The 23,028-nt window shown below is 41.9% G+C and overlaps 1 protein-coding gene across 2 annotated transcripts in view; it reads right to left on the reverse strand.

Moving 5' to 3' along the window:
- Positions 1–23,028, reverse strand: part of vps13b (vacuolar protein sorting 13 homolog B) — a 337,411-nt gene that overhangs the window by 39,732 nt on the left and 274,651 nt on the right. For both annotated transcript variants that reach the window (XM_077526198.1, XM_077526199.1), the window contains exons 42-46: positions 20,341–20,537; positions 18,210–18,391; positions 17,901–18,121; positions 17,524–17,655; positions 3,258–3,419 (exon numbers count right to left, since the gene is read on the reverse strand). In XM_077526198.1, the coding sequence (XP_077382324.1) occupies positions 3,258–3,419; positions 17,524–17,655; positions 17,901–18,121; positions 18,210–18,391; positions 20,341–20,537 (894 nt within the window). The remainder of the gene's footprint in view (positions 1–3,257; positions 3,420–17,523; positions 17,656–17,900; positions 18,122–18,209; positions 18,392–20,340; positions 20,538–23,028) is intronic.

Here is a 23,028-nt window from a genome sequence, read left to right on the forward strand (position 1 = left end):
TTTAAACAGATGCATGGGGGGCATTACAGTAAGTACTACTATAAAAACCCAGAATAAATGGTCACTTTAAAAAAAACATTACCCAATGGCTCCCAAAATTAAGATATAATTTCTGGCATCCTGGTTGTGATATAAGGAAAAACATGGAGATTACTTTACAATTGGAATTGAATGAGGTGCAAAGGTCATTCGCTATTAAAATGAATTCATAAGAACAGTAAAGAAAGTAACACTGTACTGCACTGCACAAGTTCTTGCAATGTGATGACACAGGATGTTCGGGGAGATTAATGGCTCATCATCTTCACTTGTTTTAGAGACTCTCCAAAGCAGCATGGGATGCAAGCAAAATAGCACAACCAATTAAGACTGTTGGGAAACGATTTGCAAAAGCAACAAAAACAGACCTCCAAGCAGTCATTTAAGAAATACAAGCCTTTCTTTTATCAGTTTGATTATTTGTGTAACCCTGAAAAATACTTAAGTGTGTGTCCTAAGGCGGACATATGGGCACACATTTATCATCAGCCTTAATAAGTTAGCTGATTGTTTTGGCAGACTCGCACTTAACTTATTTATCGACTTTCACAAATCATGCTCGTCTTGAGAACACATTTTTAATATGCCGTATCACGAACGCATGATAAAAATAACATATGACAAAAGCATCCTGGAATCGCATTATTTATCATTTGGACAATGTTTCTTCTGAGACATCTTGAAGTTACAGAGGTCATTTTGACTCACTTCAGACATGAGATGTGATGTTTGCCGTGCCAATATGCCAGATTGCAAGTTCCCAAGTGGGTGTTTGAAATGATGTAAGAGCACAACTTAACCAGAGTGAATGATTAATACAAGTTGACTTACTGACTTACTGTGAGTAATTATAGCAATGTCTTTACTCAAGGTTGACTTTCTCACACTTGTCGTAGAGTACATGAGCCCACACGTTTACGCTCTGAACAGCCAAGCCCACCCTCCACTCAACCTCAAAACCACAAAGGGTTAAATATCATCAATCTTTTTTTTTTTTTTTGGACCAACATTGTCTGGGCACGGGCAGAAACATGAAAGAAACAGAGCTTTGTTTGGAACAGTATTTACCTTTTTGAGTTTATATTGTCAAAAGCTATAGAGGAGCAAATTAACAGATCAACATCAAACCACAATTTTGACACCTTCTGTTAAGAGTTCCAACTGCATGTATGTAAAAGAAAGACCTGGCTATAAAATGATCGGTCATCAGAGAATAATCACTTCTGGAATGGATGGCAAGTAGTAGTTAGCATGTCTGCCTCACAGTTGACAGCTTGGGCCTTCCTGTGTGGAGTTTTCATGTTCTACTTTTACTTGTGTGGGTTTTCCATATTCCAAACACGTGCATGGTAGATGACTCTAAATTGGCTTTGGGTGTGAATGCGAGTGTGAATAGTTGTTTGTGTGCCCCGTGATTGATTGGTGCCCAATTCAAGATGTTCCCCACTCATTGTCCAAAGTCCGTTGGGATAGGCTCCAGCTCCCCCACGACACTAAAGAGAACAAGTGGTATCGAAAATGGATGGATTCATGGATGGATGGATGTCAACATACTGTGTGAACTCACAATGGTATGATGTCATACCTCATGACAGAAACACAAACCAGAAAGGAGAATTAACTGTAGTTAGGGTTGACACAAACAAAAAGCAAACTAGTTTGCTTTTGAGAACATAATTTATTGTGGGAATGCTGAAGCATATGTTAGTGAATTTTATTCTCCACACTTTTTTTTGCCACGTAACAACTCTGACATAATACTTCTGATTACTCTGTTCAAGTTTCAACTTGCTTATAAAATCCACGCCTCCCGGGGTATTTATTGTCTGATTCCACATTACTTAGTATTTAGTATTTGCTAAATTTAACGTTTAATATAAACTTTTCCCCATTCATTTTCAATGGGACAGGCATTGAACTTTTTTTAAGTAGCACTTTCCACGCCCACTTCCATACATATAACTTATCATAATTACCAGGTGTCTGATACTGCTTGGTGGCACAGTTGGTAAAGTGCATTGTCCAGTAAAGGTTATAATTTCATAATTTATCCCTCAATTTACTTCATAAGCATTCCACATGCATTCAAATCTTAGCATTCAGCTATTAGCATTCGGCTCTCAGCATTCCCACACAATTTCTCCAAGAAATTGAATTTAGCCTAGTTGTGTTTGTAATTGGGAATGTGCTGACTGCATGTGGCACATGCAAAGATGTGCACTCAATTTGGTAAGAGCATTGCGACAGAAATGTGCCACATCCATGAGTGAAAGAATCTAAATTTGTTAAGGGTCTCAGAATGAGTGCGTTAATTTTGAGTTAATTTAAAGCTCCCCTAACGGCGCTAATTTTTTTCACGCACAATTAATGACCACCCCTTACTTGGAAAGTCTGTACTGGGGGAATTCCAGTCACAACGCAGCATTCGTCCAGGTCAAAATTTAGCAGTAATAAATTTAATAATAATGCATAATTTGTGGAGACTGGGGTCAAGCTGTATTTTACAATTTTAAAAATATGCAGAATTTCACAAGTTACTTCATGTTAAATAGCTCTTAATATGAAAAGAAAAATGCACCGAGCTGTCACCAACATCTTACAAATCAATTATGCCATCTAGTGGCAGACAAATGACCTAAACACAAATTCATATCACATTCGATTTTTATAATACCGTCCATCTTTTGACTACATTTCATAAATATTATGAAATTACTGTATCAATGAATAAAAGATGCAGCCATATTTCTATTAGTTCCACTTTTTGTTAACAAGAGTATGAAAACGTCAAATAAAATACAAATATTTTATTGTACATTTAGAACAGACATAAAATTTGCGATTAATCATGCGTTAACTATTGAAGTCATGTGATTAATTACAATTAAATATTTCAATTGACTGACACCCATAACATTTAGACATACAAGAAAAACAAAAAAACAAAAACAAAAAAAACCTCAATTAATCGATTGTATATTTTAATCATAGTTATTAAAGGAATATGTTAAATTCCCAGGCCTCATCTGGGAACATCTTTTATATACCTAAATAATGACCAGTTTGTTGTTCATCACAGTATCAATTAAATGCTATGCTATGATATAGATAACATCTCTTATATAAACTGTATACATCATGTAGAAGTTGTAAAAACGAGCAAATTCACAGAGCTCTGAGATGTCAGGTACTTCCCAGCTTTTGTGTGTTTGTGTTACCTGGGGAGACTTGTGGGATCTCCAGCTGTACTGGTGGCTGTGGAGGCTTGCCAGCAGCACATTCTCATCTGTGTCCACCTGGCCAAAGCGCAGAGTCTCATGGGTATCATTGCAGATGACATAGTGGCTGTAAACCAGCTCCTCAGCCTCTGCGTTTCCATTCTGTGAATGAGCAGTGCAATTGTGGTTAAAGGTTTGAGCGAAGACTGGATTGATTAACTAGGAAGGTGACAGAAAAGAGAACGCGCTTAGGCCTGCAATCATGAATTGTGCCCTGCTTGCGAGTCCATTTACAACATCGCGCTAGCAGCGTAACTTAAAAAAAATAAAAAATAAAATAAAAATAAAAAATCAGATGTTGCCAGGTCAGCTGTGAGTCAGTAGGAGATTGCGGTGATTTCATCTGTGGGAGCAACATAACCTCAACAGGGGAGTAAAACAAATCACAGGCTGACAGCTAACCAGGATACTGCCTGGAATGAACTTGAGAGCCAAATATACATCTTGGTTTCGCTACTTCAGAAATACTTGACTTTCTCACATTCTATTTCCTAAAATAGCACGAAGCACCAATTGTTCAGGTAACTCAAATAGTAAATAATCATAATGTATAATTCAACCACTAGTAAAGTATTATGAGCTGTGCAGGCTGACATTTCATTTGTTGTTTCAGCAATCCTATAATGAGCATATAGAATTATTTCTCAGCCCTTGTTAGGATAGAACAAAAAAGTCAGGTAATTGCAAACAGCAGTTCTATTATGTACTCAGGACTATTTTGATCTATATAGAAAAAAAAAGGATTAAACCAAGAGGGTGCTTGAGTTGGGGAGTCATTGTGAATTTAAATCCACGGATCAATTAGAAAACCAAGATGTGTCATGCAGAGATTGATGCCTTGTACTCATATGTCCCTTTGATGGAATTAAACACAGCTTATAGGGAAAATGCAGTACTATGTACAATTTATATGATTATTTAAGCTCTATTCAAAGCATTTGGGATCTCTCATGCACACCCCTCCCAGCATGTAGTTCAGAGAGCTTATTTACTGCTGCCCCGCTACTCCGAAAAATGATAGACTTTCAAATGGCGGAAGGGTTGGTGGTTATAAGAGGCTGGCAGTAAAAGCTTACAGTCTGACTGCCAAGCACGTTTAAGGTCCTGAGGTTGTTGAGCCTATTGAAAACGGATGGGAAAGTTTAAACCATTGAAACAGCACGTGATGATGGATAGAAAGACAGAAAGAGAGCGAGAGGGAGAGAGGGAGGCGATTAAGAGAGAAAGAGGGCAAAAGAAGTTACATAGAAATGGGACAGCTGCACTGGTTTCGACTCCACTTCCAGTTTTACAGTGGAACAGTATCTGTGCTCCCTATCAAATCTGACACTGCACGTTTACAAACTTCCTGGTGCCATCTTGCTAATCCCGCTCTTTGATGGTATCGTATTTCTGCTCACAAGTCAACACGATCGGCACGTCACAACACTTCCTCCCGTGATTGTGATCACTTCTTTTCTATCCAGTGATTTTAAGTGTCTAAACATGAGGAATGATACATTTGAAAAGAAAATAAATCCTTCTTGTTAAGTAGCGCAAGATGAAATGACAACTCCTGTGAGCTTCTGCATCAGGACTCAAAGTATCGATTTCACTCATCAAGCCAGATACTATTACTTGAGCATTCAAGCTATGCGGGTGGCGCGTACACGCATGCCCATAAAATGTCTGGAATACAAATTGTAAATAATGATACCCACTCAAAATAAGAACACATAAAATATGAAACTAGAGAGAGAGGCCTGTAAAACGGACATAAGGAAACAATTGTTACATCGACACTCATCAACATTTGGTGTTGCCAACCAGATGAGCATAAAACGTCAGTAAATCTCCACTCCATTGCACAGCACTCTCAGCATTGCCCGTCTGCATTACAAACGACATTCACATTATGAGCCCTACGGCACTTTGACTTCAATTTCAGTTGCCAGCAGAGGGCAGTAGAATGTCAACGTGTTAGCCCCCTGAGATGGATGAAAATGAGCAGATGCATCTTCTTAATTGTTATTCCAACAATACACAATTAAACAGCACATTGTGTTCCCTGTTTAACTATTTTTACTTATTTTCTAGGAGTATTTTGTAGCTTTCTATATTGAGCGACACTCCTGCCATTTTTGCATTTGTTGAATGTCACAAATAAACACTACCATTTTATTGTTCTAAGAACGCACATTGACTCAAAATCAATCTACAAATGATTGACTTGATGATCAAGCTCTTAGTTACTTGCGCTATGGAAACATGCACAAAACATTTTACATCCATTGCTGTACTATTCACTTATATTCAAGATATATTCTCCGCTGCAGATAATAAAGGTGCCACCATTGTCAATCAAACCAAAATGTTAGTTTTCATTTGTCATGAGTTACCTCAAGACAAAACCTAACCTTTCTTAAACTGCAGTCCTTGGTTCAGTGCTCATCTTCACCAAAAAAAAAAAAAAAAAAAAAAAAAAAAAAAAAAAAAAAAAAAAAAAATTCTGATTTGTTGATTTAAAATAAAGGGGTGTCCCAAGGCTCAACCTTAGGACTACTTCCCTGCTCCATATATCTCGATTACCAGTGACATTTAGTTATACACATCAGATCAGTATATGCTACAAAGTAAGTCTTATCATCAGTCTGACTTAGGACAAAAATTGGCTGCTACATAATAAACATCTACCAAAAAAACATTGTATTATATGCTCATTGTCACCGGCAAATTTGTTATACTTTGTAATAATGGCACTCATCTAAATTAAGTTCATCAGTTACTTCAGATTCAGAAATGTCATTTAAGTCATAAAACACAAATTGCTAACTGTAAAAGTCAACTATGGAATTAATGCCTTACCTCATTAAGAAACTTGCTACACAACTAATACCCCCAATCACAGATTATTGTGATTTTTTTGTTTGTTTGTTTTTGGGCTGGGTTATAAAACATCAAAATTTAATCTTATGTCTTTTGGCATTCCTTGCACTAGACTTATCAGGATTCTTATTCTTATTGATGGCACTTTTTCTAACGAGCTACTGGTACAACGAATAATGCACTTTTTGGTTTTGTTGTACTGTTGACTGTATTTTATTTTATGTCCCGTTGTGCTTCCTGACTTTTTTTTTTCTGCCTGGGTTTGTTCTTTTTGGCTTTTATTTTGATGGTTGCAATATATGATGGGACCTCCTCAAACACGAGACTATACATCTCAAGGGGTTTATCCTAATAAAAATGTACAACATCTGTGAGCCGCACTGAGGAAGCCGAGAAGCACCTCTGATCTCAATATTCTTCTATAGATGGCTAGCACCCATACATCTGACTACCGGCAAAACTCTTTTGACATGTTGTTTCAATTGGCTAAGGAAGACACACTATGGGCACACAGTTTGTGTGTGTGTCCGGGTATGCATGTAGACAAAAGAGAACAACTTTTGCATATGAAGAGATTTTGTGAGAAAATTCATAGTGCCAAGCTTTTGTGTGGCTTTCTCCCAAAGCCACTTCCCTGAGGTTGAGGGGCAAAGAGAGGAGGATGGAGAATTGAAATTGGAGGCTTGAGGTTAAAATTTAAGGGGGCTGAGGTCGGGGCCATATGGGGCAACTGAGTTCAAGGATACAGATAAAAAAAATAAAATAAAATAAAATATATATATCAATATATATATATATATATATATATATATATATATATATCTCAATATATATATATATATATATATATATATATATATACATATATATACATATATATATATATATGAAGTTGACATATTAGCAGCATAGTTTCTGAAAAATATCAGAAACACACAAATATTAGGGGTGTGAATTGCCTAGTACCTGACGATTCGATTCGTATCACGATTGACAGGTCACGATTCGATTCGATACCGATTAATCCCGATACGAATTTATAAGTCGATTGTTGCGATTTTTTTTCATTCAAATTTAGAAAATACTAATCAGTACGCTTGTAGAGTGTAAGATTTATATGAAAATGTATTATTTATTAATCTGAAATTTCAGTCTTATAGAGGTTGTAATCTGTTTCATGTTTGAACAGCATTAAAATAAAATATTAAGGCTTAATGTTCCGTTCATATAACATTCTTCCATGCTCAAGGTGTGAATCCTAACCCGAAGTCAGACGTTTTGTTGAATATTTTTCCATTAAAAATGGAAGTTTAAAAATCGATTCACACACACACAAAAAAAAGAGGCAATAATGATAAGACGTTGAATCGGTAAGACTACCGAATGAACAATTCTGAGCTCTAAAAAAAAAAAATCGATTTTTTTTTTTATTGAATCGATTCGAGAATCGCGCGATGTAGTATCGCGATATATCGCCGAATCGATTTTTTTTTAACACCCCTAACAAATATCCTCCAAACTCAAAACCACAATCCTTACTTGCCATGAGACTGGCTGGCTTAATACTGTACATGAGTGTTTAAATGATCATTACAGCCAACTGAAAGCACAAAGTCCACTGTAAATAAAAAACAAACAAACAAGTAAATAATTTTGAGTTCATTTAACCAGTTTATTAAAAAAAAAACAATTACGCAAGCTTTGAGGAACTAACTCATGAACTTCAGGCTGGGAGACAGCCACTCTACCACCTGAGCCATGCCACTCTTGTCGCCTCCCACTATACAGCATTGCCGGTGTGTCCAAAATCAGACCAAAAATGGGTCTCTTGGAAGTAACGAGGATTCTGCCTGACACTAGGGATGTCACGATAAGGGCAATATCGTGATATCGTGATATGAAAACTGCCACAATATCGTCGTCGTCATGCTCACAATATTTAAAAGGATCACATCTGTTAAAAAAAAAGTCAGGATGATTTCCATTTGTGCGGTTCTAGCACCATCTAGTGGCTATTTTATTAGTGCAATTTAATTTTCATTAGGGATGTTTTGGCCTTCTATGTTTAAAATCGATGCTAATCGTCAGATGAAGGGGAACCTAATTTGATTGTGAAGCGATCAATGTGTGCTTGCATTAGCAAGTAAGAGCCTCACTGTTGTTAACAGAGATTGTAGGTGGTTTATGTGCATTGCTGTTATGTACAAAAGCACAATATTGGGCTTTTTTTTAGTATGAGCTCTTTTTTTTAGAATATTGTGATCTTTTTTTAAATATCGCCCACACCCCCACAATATCGTGCTAATTATCGTATCGTGACCTTCATATCGTGATATCGTATCGTGATGTTTGGATATCGTTACATCCCTACCTGACACCATAAATATACTAACACACAGCAGGTGCGGCATGGCTCAGGTGGTAGAGTGACTGTCTCCCAACCTGAAGGTTGTGGGTTCGTTCCTCAACCCTTGAGTAGCCATTTTTAAATTTAAATAAACTGGTAAAATTTACTCAAAACTCTCTTTGTAATATTACTTAGAATTTCTGAGTGAAAAAACTTTACTAACTTTTTTTTTTTTTTTTTTAAAGCAAGTAAATATGACTCCTTTTTGATGGAGTGCAGATGGAAGTACACAGGTGAGGATTATTAACATTGGGAACCCATTTGCCTTGTATACTTCTGCCAGCAGTAAAGCTTTTGATGTTATTATGGATAGCACAGCAACCCATGTTGCCATGACAACAACACAGTGTATGGGCTGTATACAAATAAATTACAAGCATGTAAGAAAGCAGATGTTTTATGTATGTTTATTACTGTGCATCTGGAAGCGTTACAGCTGTTCGGGTTCTGGGGTGTGGTACGAGTCGACCATACATGGACTAATCGCATTAACTTATGTGGTAGCTGAGGAATCTTCTCTTTGGTTCAATGGTGACCCTGAAGGCCACATCACAACAGACCTGCCTGACATCTTTGAAACCAGGAACCATGAGAAACACAAAATGTTTACAACAAGTGAGGATACATCCTTCTGTTGTGGCGGGACAAAAGCTGTTAACATGTCCGACTAAGTAGGTGTTCAATTTGGATCACGTTTTATGGCATATGAACCGTGCGTGTGAAAGTGTGCACGTGAATGTCTAGGCTTTAGTCACAATGAAACACATGTTTAAAGCTCAGGTCTTCCACCATTTTGTGATTGACCTCTCACTATCCCCGTCTCCAAAACGACCATACCCACATGCGGTACCTCATAATTATGGTGTGTTTCCCCCTTGTGTGAAGCAAAGTGGTTGAAGTCGTTATGTACAAGTTCCAAGGTTGCTGCTGTTTAGTCCAATCAAAACAATACATAAACTCAACAACTCCACGAACCGACCCCAAGTGAATTTCAGAACATCCCGGTGGGATATGACATGAGCAAGTGGTCATGCTTGGCAAGTTAGGCAAAAGACATCAACGTGTCCAAAACACTACTTCAGTGCTGCAGTACGAGTTTCATTTGAGTGCTCATTCATACGAGTATTATTTATTGCAAAATTAACGGATAGAAATTGGAAATGTGCATTAGTCTGCACCAATAAAATAATGAAACCAATGCTCAAACATGGTCCATCATCCAACATACCTAATTAGAACTTTGATGGAGTAAAAACAACATTAAAATCACAGTTGAACGATTAATTTAAGACCGACTTGTGAGTATTTGATAGATTTTATTTTCCACAGGTAACGAGCACAGCTGTTTTTCTATATAAAACCCTCAAACAGCTAATATTTCTCACAAGTAAAACCATCAGGATCCTTCATGTCTCCAGAGGCCAGTATAATGAGTCAGCACAGCTGAGCAGAGCCATGCGAAGCCAGAGCGTCCCAAGTGTGTGAGCATGTATGTGTGGTAGAGAAGTGGGTGGAGGACCTGGGCCAGATGAAGTCTTGGCAGGTGTCATCACTCAAATGTTACAATATTTTCTTGGGCATTACTTCAAACGCTGTACACGGCTGTCTACCAGAGGCACTGGTGAGTGTTGAGAAAGGAAGGGCGACGAGGGCCAACGTGCTAAAGTCCTACAACAGGCACACTGCAGTCGTGTTTGGTTTACAACAAAAAGGACAGTCCCATTCTGTGCGTGCATATAGCGAGACATATAAAATCAAACTATTCTTGTGACCAGGTCCATTTTGTTCTGATTTCGTTTATCTGATATTCCACTTGGGACAGGAGAAAGGCAACTGATTTTGTGCATATTCTATATCAGGGCATATTGTATACAGTATTTTCTTGGGATTTCCCTGACTGAGTTAATAGGCCTGTACCATAAGCAAAAATGAGGAGAAGAAGCTCAAGTTGCTTTAATTGTTTCAATCAAGTCTACTGTTTGAATGTCAAGTAATGTAATACTATGAAAGTGCAACAAATTACTATTTTGTTTTGTTTACACAAATTACAGTCTCCAGCTCCCAAACTCACATCCACCGATTGACATTGCGGTTGAGACAGAGCAGATGTGAAGGAACACTAAAGGCTCACTAAAAGCAAAACAAAAACAACAACTCCATTTGGCCTGCTACTTAAAGACAGTAATAAGTAAAACATAACTGGGATATATCTTATTCTCATTTGACATACAGTTGAGCACAAAATTATACCTAACCTTCCAGGGCTCCAGCCTGACGCTAAAAGGTGCCAATTTTTGCCCCTATAAAATTTAAGACAGTATAAGTAAATTTTTCAATTACTCACAAATGAGTGACTGATATATGGCATTTGATATATATTTTTTAATTCTTGTTTTTGGAAAGTATTTTGATCCTGACCAACATCTGCTCCACACTTCCACCCATTTATCGGTTATACAGTGGAGATTTGTGGAAATATAAATATTTATGTGTGGTGCTAAGTTTTCTTCTTGCACTCCTAACATTTCAGTTTAGGGGCCACTGTGCCCAAAAAGTTAGTCTGGGGCCCTGCTTTTTAGTTTGTAATCATTGATTGGGTATTTTCTGGGTAGAAAGACAACATTTAATTAAAAAAACAAAAAACAAAAAACCCCAAAACAAAATCACTATTTTCATTTGCTCATATCATGAAAATTATGAATTTCCCTGATCTTCTTGAACAATTTTCAGGAAAAGGATCATGGTAAGTCGAAAAACCCAATCAACTACAAATTTAGAACAGTGCACTGTAATAATAGTTTGGCACTAATGAAACCTAATTCCTGAGAAAAATAATATTACAAAAAGGTGACAGCATTGGGCTTTTTCACTTAAGTAACATCTTTGAAATGCCACAAACAAGTTGTTGCGACATATCACCTACGGAGTTAAGCAATTTTTGGAGTTTCTGAATCATCTGTTGGCTGACTTGGAGCTAGTCACAAAAAGGAATCATGCCACATCACCTATGACAAAACTCGTTTCAACTTTACATTTCCTTGCATCTAGGTCATTTGATTTGAACGCACTGCGACAATCTGTGCTGGCCTCGCCCAGAAATTTTTTTGGGAGTTCTGTCCCAAGTTTTAATCGCAACAAAGGGCAGACATATCCAATTCAAATGCACTTGGGGCAAATGAAATCAAACAATACATGGCTTTTATGTGGTTGCTGGCTTCTCCAAAATTACCAGAGCAGTAGATTAATTTTCAACTGTTTGTTTGTCTTCCAGTAACCATTCCAAATTCTTCACTTAAAAACTGTCACGCCGCCACCAGAGTGGCGGTTCATGCTTTTGTTTTCAAAGTCAGGTTCCCGTTTTATTTTGAAAGTATTAACTCTCCTCTCACCCCAGGTCACTTACCCTTCCTGCAGCTCACTGATTACCGGTCCACGCCCATGATCACCACCACCTGTTCCCAATCAACCCGGACATAAAAGCCACCTGCATTCTCCCCTCCGTTGCCGAAGTGTCACATCTCAGTGCATGGAAGCGTCCTCACAGTCCTTGTTCCACAGTCCTTGTTCGATGTCTTGCCTTGCCTTGTCTTGCGCCCTTAGTTTGCCCCTTGTTTTCCTCCCTAGCGGAGCGCCTTTAGTTGTCCCTGTTTTTGAGTGCCCTTGTTTTATCTCCAGTTTGGAGCTCTTTTTGTTCTGCCTTTTTTCCCTCCTTGAGAGGTGTTTTTTGTTTCATTGGATTAAAGCTGCAGCCTTGTTGGCCAACTTACACTCTGCGTCTGAGTCCTACCTCCTCGCTTCGTGTCAGTACACTTCGGCCAGCATGGACCCAGCGGAGAAGTTGGAGATCTGGCTGCAGACCCAAGAGACTCGCATGTCGCACCAGGAGAAGGTCCAGCAAGCCATGGACACCCGGATGGGGGAACTTGCTGGACAAGTGCAGGAGCTGGTGAGCTACCTACAACTCTCCAAGCCGACCGTCACGAAACCAGAGACCGCAGAACCACCGATCCCAACTCCAGCCTTGACCGGGGCTGGGTTGAGACTGGCTCCCCCGGAGCGATACTCGGGAGACCAAGGACAATGTCAGGCATTCCTGACCGAATGCGACTTACACTTTGAACTCTCGCCACAGGCTTTTCCCACCGACCGTTCCCGTGTGGCCTTCATGATTTCCCACCTGACGGGACGAGCCAGAGACTGGGCCACCGCAGAATGGGCACGGCACTCCCCGACTTGCTCAACTGCAGCCGGGTTTAGCAGGGCACTTCGTCTTGTTTTCGATCCCACTAACATGGATCGGGAAAAGACTCGAGAGCTAAGTAATCTCAGACAAGGCCGAGAATCGGTTAATGACTATGCGATCCGATTCCGAACTCTAGCGGCCAAGAGTGGCTGGAATGAGACAGCCCTCTTTGATCATTTTTTGAAGGGGCTCTCCGCCGCTATGCGAGAACTCCTACTGCCCGTGGACTTACCTCGCGACTTGGACTCATTGATCTCGCTGGCCATCCGCACCGATCACCGACGGCGAGATCTCATGCAGGCCAGCGGACACCATCGGGGGTCCGGCTCCGAATTCTTTCGGCACCCCGCAGCAAAGGAGTCACCACAAGAGGCACCTCTCCAGTCGTCCACCGCGGGGAGGCCCAGCGAGATTGGCGAGGAGCCGATGCAGCTCGACCGCGCCCGACTGACTCACCATGAACGCCAGCGACGTCGCCAAGAGGGGCGGTGCTACTATTGTGGAGAAAGAGGACATTTGGTGGTAGCTTGTCCCACCAAGCGAGGCCCTCCGGTGAGGTCCGAGACTCATAAACCGGTCAAGGACCGAAAACTCACGCAAATCACGATTTCCTGCAATACCACTTCCACAGACCTACTAGCTCTCATTGACTCCGGAGCGGACGAGAGCCTCATGGATTGGGGTCTGGTGAAAAGATTGCAGGCCGGCACGGAACCACTTTCGACCCATATGAGGGCCAGGGCGCTCAATGGCAAGGACCTATTCCTCATCACGCACGTCACAGAGCCACTCGAGATCCACATTGGACAGCACAGAGAACTCCTTCGTTTTCACGTCTTCCGCTCCCCATCACACACACTGGTCCTGGGACACCCCTGGTTGCAGTTGCACAACCCCCGCATCGACTGGCGATCGGGGCAAGTCCTGGACTGGGGAAAAGACTGTGAACACCATGGGTTGGAGCGGCCAGCGGCAGAGGCACCTCCCGCTGCCATCCGCCAGGTGACTCTTGTGAATGACCAGGAATACCCGGACCTGAACACCGTTCCCACTTGCTATCATCCTCTCAGGGAGGTGTTCAGCAAAACCAAGGCCATGTCACTTCCCCCACATCGATCCTATGACTGTGCAATTGAGCTGATTCCTGGGTCTTCCATTCCCAAAGGGAGATTGTACTCGGTTTCGGGCCCCGAACGTAAAGCCTTGAACGAGTACATCGACACGTCGTTGAAAGCAGGACTTATCCGGCCATCGTCATCGCCAGCTGGAGCTGGTTTTTTCTTCGTGGGCAAGAAGGATGGTTCGTTACGCCCTTGTATTGACTACAGCCCCTTAAATGAAATCACAGTCAAGAACCGTTATCCTCTGCCTCTGATGTCCTCAGTATTTGACCAGCTCCAGCAAGCCAAGGTGTTCACCAAACTAGATCTTCGAAACGCCTATCATCTCGTCCGTATTCGTGCAGGGGATGAGTGGAAGACCGGCTTCAATACTCCCAGAGGTCACTATGAATACTTAGTCATGCCCTTTGGACTCACGAATGCGCCAGCAGTTTTTCAGGCCATGATTAACGACGTGCTCAAGGACTTCATCGACCAGTTTGTATATGTTTATTTGGACGACATATTGATCTACTCACCGGACTTAAAAACCCACCAGCATCATGTCACTCAAGTTTTGAAACGCCTGCTTGACCACCAACTCTATGTAAAGGCTGAGAAGAGCGTTTTCCACACCGACACCATCTCATTTCTGGGATTCATTGTCTCCCCGGGCAAGGTCGAGATGCAGTCGGAGAAGGTCAGCGCAGTCAGGGACTGGCCCACACCTGAATCCAGGAAGAAGGTGCAACAATTCCTGGGATTCGCCAACTTTTACAGACGTTTCATCCGCAACTTCAGCACCATCGCAGCTCCACTCCATGCCTTGACCTCCCCACAGCAACGCTTCAACTGGACCCCGGAAGCCAACACTGCATTCAATGAACTCAAGAAACGATTCACAGAGGCCCCGATACTCAGAGTTCCTGATCCTACCCGCCAGTTCGTGGTCGAGGTGGATGCCTCCAATCTGGGTATCGGGGCCGTCCTATCCCAAAGGAGCCAGGAAGATGGGAAGGTGCACCCCTGTGCATTTTTGTCCCGAAAGCTCTCCAAGGCTGAGCGCAATTACAGCGTGGGAGACCGGGAACTCCTGGCGGTCAAGGTAGCCCTAGAAGAGTGGAGGCACTGGCTGGAGGGCGCAGAACACCCCTTCATCATCTGGACAGACCACCGCAACCTGGAATACCTACGTCACGCCAAAAGACTGAACCCACGACAGGCCAGGTGGTCATTGTTTTTTAACAGATTTTCGTTTTCTCTAACTTACAGACCCGGAAGCAAGAACGTCAAAGCAGATGCTCTGTCCCGAATTCATGACCCGGAAACCACAGCAACCGAACCTGAACCCATCCTGCCTAGAGACTGCATTATCGGAGCCATGTCCTGGCAGGTTGAAGAGGATGTTAAGGAGGCCCTCCAAGACACGATCGTTCCTAAGGAGTGTCCACCACGACGGCTCTACGTCCCGGAGGGTCTACGAGCACAGGTGATCAATTGGGCACACACCTCTCGTCTTTCTTGCCACCCAGGTACTCGCAGGACCCTGTACGTCGTCGCCCGGAGATTTTGGTGGCCTTCAATGGAGACCTCGGTACATGAATATGTCAAGGCCTGCCCAGTCTGTGCCCGAAATAAAACATCAAACCAACCCCGGATGGGTCTCCTCCAACCACTGCCGATCCCCTCAAGACCCTGGGCGGAGATTTCTATGGACTTTGTGACTGGACTTCCCACTTCGCATGGTAAAACCACAATACTCACTGTCGTCGACCGCTTTTCTAAGATGGCCCGCTTTATCCCATTACCTAAGCTTCCCTCAGCCAAAAGAACCGCCGAAGTCATCATCGACCAGGTGTTCAGGATCCATGGATTCCCGCGGCACATAGTGTCGGACCGCGGTCCCCAGTTTGTTTCTCGTTTTTGGAGGGAGTTCTGCAGAGCCATAGGGGCTAAGGCGAACTTGACCTCAGGCTACCACCCAGAGGCCAATGGACAGGCCGAGAGGCTCAACCAACAGCTGGAGACCGGACTACGATGCTTGGTCTCCCAAAATCCGTCCTCCTGGAGCAAGAACTTGGTCTGGGTTGAACTGGCGCATAACTCCTTACCCACCTCTGCCACAGGAATCACGCCGTTCAAATGTGTTCACGGATACGATCCACCGTACTTCGCGGACCTGGAGGAGGAAGCCTCAGTCCCCTCGGTCCTCGCCATGATCCGCCGATGTCGCCGAATCTGGTCAGCAGCTCGACTGGCACTTCAACGTCAAGGCGACAGGGTGAAAAGAGCTGCTGACCGGAGGAGGAGGGTCGCGCCACAGTACCAGCCAGGGCAGAAGGTATGGCTTTCAACAAGAAATCTTCATCTCAAAGTTCCCTGTCCAAAGTTGGCCCCGAGATTCGTGGGGCCATTCCCAGTTGCAAAGACTATAGGCCCTGCCGCCGTGCGCCTTCGCCTGCCTCGATCCCTCCGCACCCACCCCACCTTCCACGTGAGCCAGGTCAAGCCAGTCCAGGACAGTTCCCTGGTCCCGCCCGAGCCCGCGCCGCCCCCTCCGGAGATGGTGGAGGGGGGCCCGGTCTATAAAGTGAGAAAGTTGTTGGACGTCAGAAAGCGGGGCCGGGGACACCAATACCTGGTGGATTGGGAGGGTTACGGGCCAGAAGAGAGGCAGTGGGTGCCCGCCCGGTTCATCGTGGACCCCTCCCTCATCGACGATTTCTATGAAGAGCACCCTGACATTCCTGGGCCGTCGAGAGCCGGCCGTTGAGGGGGGGGTACTGTCACGCCGCCACCAGAGTGGCGGTTCATGCTTTTGTTTTCAAAGTCAGGTTCCCGTTTTATTTTGAAAGTATTAACTCTCCTCTCACCCCAGGTCACTTACCCTTCCTGCAGCTCACTGATTACCGGTCCACGCCCATGATCACCACCACCTGTTCCCAATCAACCCGGACATAAAAGCCACCTGCATTCTCCCCTCCGTTGCCGAAGTGTCACATCTCAGTGCATGGAAGCGTCCTCACAGTCCTTGTTCCACAGTCCTTGTTCGATGTCTTGCCTTGCCTTGTCTTGCGCCCTTAGTTTGCCCCTTGTTTTCCTCCCTAGCGGAGCGCCTTTAGTTGTCCCTGTTTTTGAGTGCCCTTGTTTTATCTCCAGTTTGGAGCTCTTTTTGTTCTGCCTTTTTTCCCTCCTTGAGAGGTGTTTTTTGTTTCATTGGATTAAAGCTGCAGCCTTGTTGGCCAACTTACACTCTGCGTCTGAGTCCTACCTCCTCGCTTCGTGTCAAAAACATCATCATGCGTTTGTGGCTCTCCCAAATGTTCCATGGTGAAAACAGTCACAGGTACCTTAAAGTAGAAGTCAAGTCAAAAATGTTTACATGATTTATGTGCACCCACTAACCTAAAATTTGATAGTCTCCACCACTTTTACACTTGTAGCCAAAAGAGCGCACAGCTTGCTGATCTTTGTAAATCAGACCCTTCGATGTAATATATTTTCTATTAAATGTTAAGTAGTTTGGAAGAACTTCTGACCCACTACTGTAGCAGATGTGGTTTAATATATAAAAAGTGTTGCCTGTTTTACCTGTTGCCAGCTTTTCAGGGCAGTGTCCAACGTGTGGATGGCGTACTGACTGACTGTGGCAAACATAGGCTCAACAAAGAGGTTTGCCTCCCACACACTGCTTTGGGGACAACATGTGGCTGTAGCCTGGCCCTGAAACACAGCACATACATGTAAATCAGATATCGTAATCAAGGGACTCCAATACATTTGATACAAATTGTTAATAAACCCTAAATGAAGAACACTGGATTTTTTTATTTTTTTATTTTTTACTGAAATGAGAGATTTGAACTAGTAGGGATGAAATGCAGTTCTATACACCTGCATAGTACAACTCGAATTTCTCATCAACTGCATTGGTCCTCATTATATTCTGTAGTTGTATTGTGAACTACCTGTATCGCACAGGGCTGCAGAACCTGCAGGTGTGTTAAGTTTCGATACTCCAGCAGTTTGCAGTCTAGCTGGGTGGAAAAGTTGAACTCCTGACAATGCCTTGGCCCACTGGTCCACTGACGCAAGAAGATCTGTGGCTCCCAAGTACCAATAACCATGAACTCTTGTTTCTGAGGTATCTTCCTGTCTGGCAGGAAGGGTCGAAATTTTTGAGACGGAACTGCGAAGAGAGGAAATGTTCAAAATTTGCTGATTCAAACTTCAAATGTTAACTGAGTTTAATATGAATCCGTTTTCTGCATCCTGACCTGTTCCCAGTTGTTCGAGATGGTGGCAGAGGTGAACTTGCATTTGTGCTAATTGTAGGGACACACCTAAGGAGGGGACAAACCAAGGTGCAAAGCAGGAATCCACACGGGTGCACGCCGCCAGGGCCATGGGAGATACCAACTGATCGCAGGGAAGTTGGGATCCAGACTCACTATCGGAACTGAAGGCGATGAGGAGAAGCAGATTTGAGACTTGATCAATTCATTCATAAGTCAATCGATCAATCAATCAACCAACTAATCAATCAATCAAAAATGAAATTGGAGTAAATAATAACGCCGAAGTTTTTCAATTGTGGTGAAAGGTTTCTCCCTCTGGGCCCCGATGACTAAAACTTCAAAAACAGTTTTGTCCAGGTTAAGATGGAGAAAGTTTTCTGTTCTCTTGGATTCAATTTAAAAGAGCAAAATTGAACACCACTCCCTAGAATTACAATAACCGGAATACGTTTTGTACATATATGCATTTATAATTCAAATATATCAAATGTTATCTATTCTAATCTGACAGATATAGTGAATAATAACATCCATTATCTAAACAATTGTAATTTTTGCAAGAAAGTGGCTCTCCCCCTATCATGGTTCATCATTTTTGAAATTAGGTCTACGCTTGCTGCTCTTGCTGTTTCAATGCAAGCAATCCTTTCCTTGTAACTAACTGGTGCCGAAACCTCGTGGTCTTATGAACCTTGTGCACCTTAAAAGTTAAGCATCTTATGTTAACGATTTGTGATGTCATTTGTAAGTTGAAGTTTTTTTCTTTGTTGTTGTTGCTGGAAACTAAAGTACAGATGAAATAAGTAAGTTAGGAAAGTGGAATCATCCATGATCAAAAAAGACAAATAATTTAAACAAAGGACATGTAATGTTTGGAGTATGATTATAATGAAAATCAGATGTATATTTAGTTTTACACTCTTCCTGGCATTTTCTCCCCCTCAGTTTCTTCTCTTACATGTTTTCTTGGTCCTTCCCTTTCTGCTCGTCTGGCTCTCTAAGCCACACAGAATGTGGGCTTGGCAAATTCTATTGCACTTAAAGTTCCCCAAATCTCAGGAGGAAACAGGGGAGAAAGGAAATAAGTGAATTAAGATGGGAAGAAATTGCAAAGAGAATGCGTGAAGCCCATAAGAAGTCAGAAGGTGTTCGCTGACATAGCGGAGAAGAGAAGCAGCGGTAGTAAGACTGGAAGACCAAACACATTCTTTTTGAGGTGTTACAAGTTGACCCAACCCTTCTGGCAACTTGTGAGCCAAACCAAAGGGGGCTTTTACTCCTCATGCTTCCCGTGAGCTTTCCCTCGATTAGATACACTCAAGGTAAGCAGGAAGGAATCCGGATGGGGCCTGACAGGCACTTGGTGTGCTGGGAAATCTCATTAGGCCGATCTGAACGCTTTCCAAACCCACTCCCAGCTCCTGCTCACCATATGTGGGACAAGGGACACGAAACTGACTCGTTGCGCTTAGTCGCCCTACTTTCACTCACACCCATTGTGGATGTAAATGCAAACAGTACAGTAAAAATAGCTCAATCATGTCAACACACGGCAACACAAGTTCCAACTGCTACTTACAATTGGACACACAGCAACAACAACACCTTGCGCTCTTCTGGGAAGATTTTGTATAACATTTTTGGAAGGTGTCTGTGGGAATTTCTGTCCATTCATCCAGATGAGCATTTGTGAGGTCAGAGGTCATCGAAGTTGGATGAGAGGGCCTGGCTCACAACTTCTATTCTAATTAATCACAAATGTGTTTGGGATGGAACCCATCCTCAGGTTTGATGGGCTTGATGTCAGGTCTGTGCGGGCCAGTCAGGTTATTCCACACCATGCTCATCACAACCAGCTTTTATTCCCTTTTATTAAATGTTACCTTGATGGCTCAATTTGGGGTACTGGTGGATCAAGGGGAAGTTACATTTTCACCTTAGACTAGTGAGGTCACATACAACATATTATTTTCAAGAAATGTTTACCCTAAGTTTTCTTCCCTTTCCATTCTTATATCCAATTGTCACCATTGTCATCCACCGTAACTCCTACAGTAAGATGAGATTGTCTGTCCACAAGGACATACAATAATGAGATGAATATTTTTACCTCTGCTCATCTCCTCCCTCGCTGTTATTATTGAGGACAATCCTCCACACGTCTGAGGCAACCAGCTCCTTCTGCTGATCAGTAAAGCTGATGCTGGGCAGCTGGAGCTGGCAGGTGCGGCTCTCCGACAGGCTGAAGTCCCGATATGGAACAAAGGCCTGCTGGAGCTCATCCCAGTACTCGAGGCTGCATGGTATCTGCACAAAACAAAACAAAAAGTCACAAGATGACATGGTATTTTATTTAATAGTTTAATTCATTCAGTGACCATGTTCGTATCAAATCTGTCATCTGGAATCATCTTTACTCACTGAAATGCATATAAATGCCATTAATCCGATCCATTACCCAAACAAAAAATACAACAAAAAAATTGTGCAATGTGATTTTTTTTAAGATCCTTCAAAATCGTTTTCATGATTAGTTTCTAAATGCATGAAGGATAAGTGTTGAAAACGTGGAAAGACAGAAAAATTTTGTACTAAATTGTTGATACATAGCAGCAAACTCTTTCACCTTCTTGGCTGTCTGGATTTGATTTTTTTTTTTTTTTTTTTTTTTTTTTTGTTTTTTTTTTTTTTTAGCCACATTTGGCACACACTTTTCTGTGGTGTGTCAAATTTTTAACATTTCCTTTTGTGTCTTTGTACAGTTTTTGTCACACTTTCTCATTGAATTATTTGTACTTTGTGCTACTTGGTACCTTAGCCACATGGCGAAGGTATAAGAGACAGATATAGTATCGTACATGGAGGTCTGCCCAGTCTCAGCTCATTTTTTATTTTTTTATCAGCATTTTTTTTATTTTATTTTTTTATCCTCAGCCCAATGGATCTGAGTACAGGATACCAAATGTTGGGCCGAGCTAATCACAATTGTCACATTTGTGGTATGATGACAAACAAACTTAAGCACTTGGACTCCAACGCCCCAGTTTTATTTATTTATTTTGAAACCAAATGAATCTCCTATTTCTTGTTCAGAACACGACATCATTTCAACTCAAAAACCTACAAACCCACAAATGCAACCATGACTGACAAAATAAATTGCATCATTTCAATGATTTGCACAAACAATACTTTTGAGTGTATTCCTATACAGATTAAGATAAACACAAAACTTTTGATATATTACCATTGTATTATGGAAATTGGCAGAGAGCTATTTTTTTTCATTCACCTAAAAAACATGTTCATTTTTCAACAAGTCAAAAAAGCCAAAATATTTTCACCACAGAGCACCAATAAAGCACAAGATGACAAGTCACATCCATAACACTGCATGACCACAGCATAACTTAACTGCCGGCTACAAGGCAACCATTTGCATTTCAGTCCTCGGGCTGTTTTTCACACCAAATAATAATCAGGTTATGTGAGCATTTTCACAGTTCGATGGCTGGCGGGGCACTGTTCATTTCTGTTACAGTGAGCCAACATTAGCATGCATGTGGTGGGTGGGTGCTCCTGTGTGAACCAAACCAAGTTCTCCGGTTTCACTGACCACCTGCAGAACCCTGCTACTGATGGATCAGTAGTGGCAGGGAGCTCTCAGCAGTCCACCTGATAAATGCCAGACACCAAGGCATGAAGGTATATGTGGAGTGCATTGGTCTGTGGAAATCAAATTGTTTACTAAAGCTACGGTGCTCCCAAGACAATTTGCACATGTGTAGTGTGTACCCCCTTACATTTGTATGCGGGGGTCTGAACCTTGATCAGATGAGGTAAGCGTCGTTTACATTGTGTATGAAATGCCACATAGGGCTTCCTGGAATCAACTTTTCATAATTGCAGCCGACAGAGTTGTGCACCCGCAACCTTAGCACTTGCCACTGGAGCGGAAACTTAAGACAGTCTCCAAAGAGAACTCCCAGAACTCCTTTTTTCACCTGTTTTACTTTATACACAAAATAGCATATATGACTATATGGAATGCTTATAGAACCGGGCAGAAACGGTTGCATTTCTATCATGTTCCTCTTAACATGTGACATTGCTGCACTTGTTTTTGCCTCGGCTGATTTCATCACAATGTAATAGAAACAATTTTCAAATCACAAAGCCTGTAGATAAAACAACAACAAAATAGTTGTTCAGTTGGCTGGTAGGAGGTTTCCCCCCATTTCCCCGTTTTTCCGCAGAAAATGCATGTTAAATGTTTGTCAAAAATTTTTGGAATTAGATTTTTGGGTCTACATGCGGATTTTTACTTTTAGCGAGCCAGCCTGGTCCCTATCACCTACAAATAGCGGCGGTTGACTGTAGTGTCTGCACATTCAGTGCTTAAAAAGTGCAGTCCACGTGTTTACATATAATTGTTTCATTAAACATGAAAAGCTGAAAGTGATAAAGCCACACATTTGTTTGTAATATTGTTGTACTCTGACTTAGTGACTTGTTTATACCACACATGCAAGTCAAAGTGTTGTTAGTTCTCTCTCCTGTAAACTCATATTAGGTAGATACATAAAATGTCTTTCACATGGTTCATTTGTCTTTGTTTTAGTGTAGGACTAATCTATGATGAAATTATTTACGTATAATAAGTCTGATATATATATTTTTATTGTAATACAGATGACTGTATTGCTTCTATTTGCTAAAAACACAATGAAGAGGACAGAAAAAATAATTGCATATTAAATCACCATTGTAATACTGAGGGGTATATCAAATCACAATT

Source organism: Festucalex cinctus, chromosome 7, assembly GCF_051991245.1.
Source record: "Festucalex cinctus isolate MCC-2025b chromosome 7, RoL_Fcin_1.0, whole genome shotgun sequence".
Classification (NCBI taxonomy): Eukaryota; Metazoa; Chordata; class Actinopteri; order Syngnathiformes; family Syngnathidae; genus Festucalex; species Festucalex cinctus.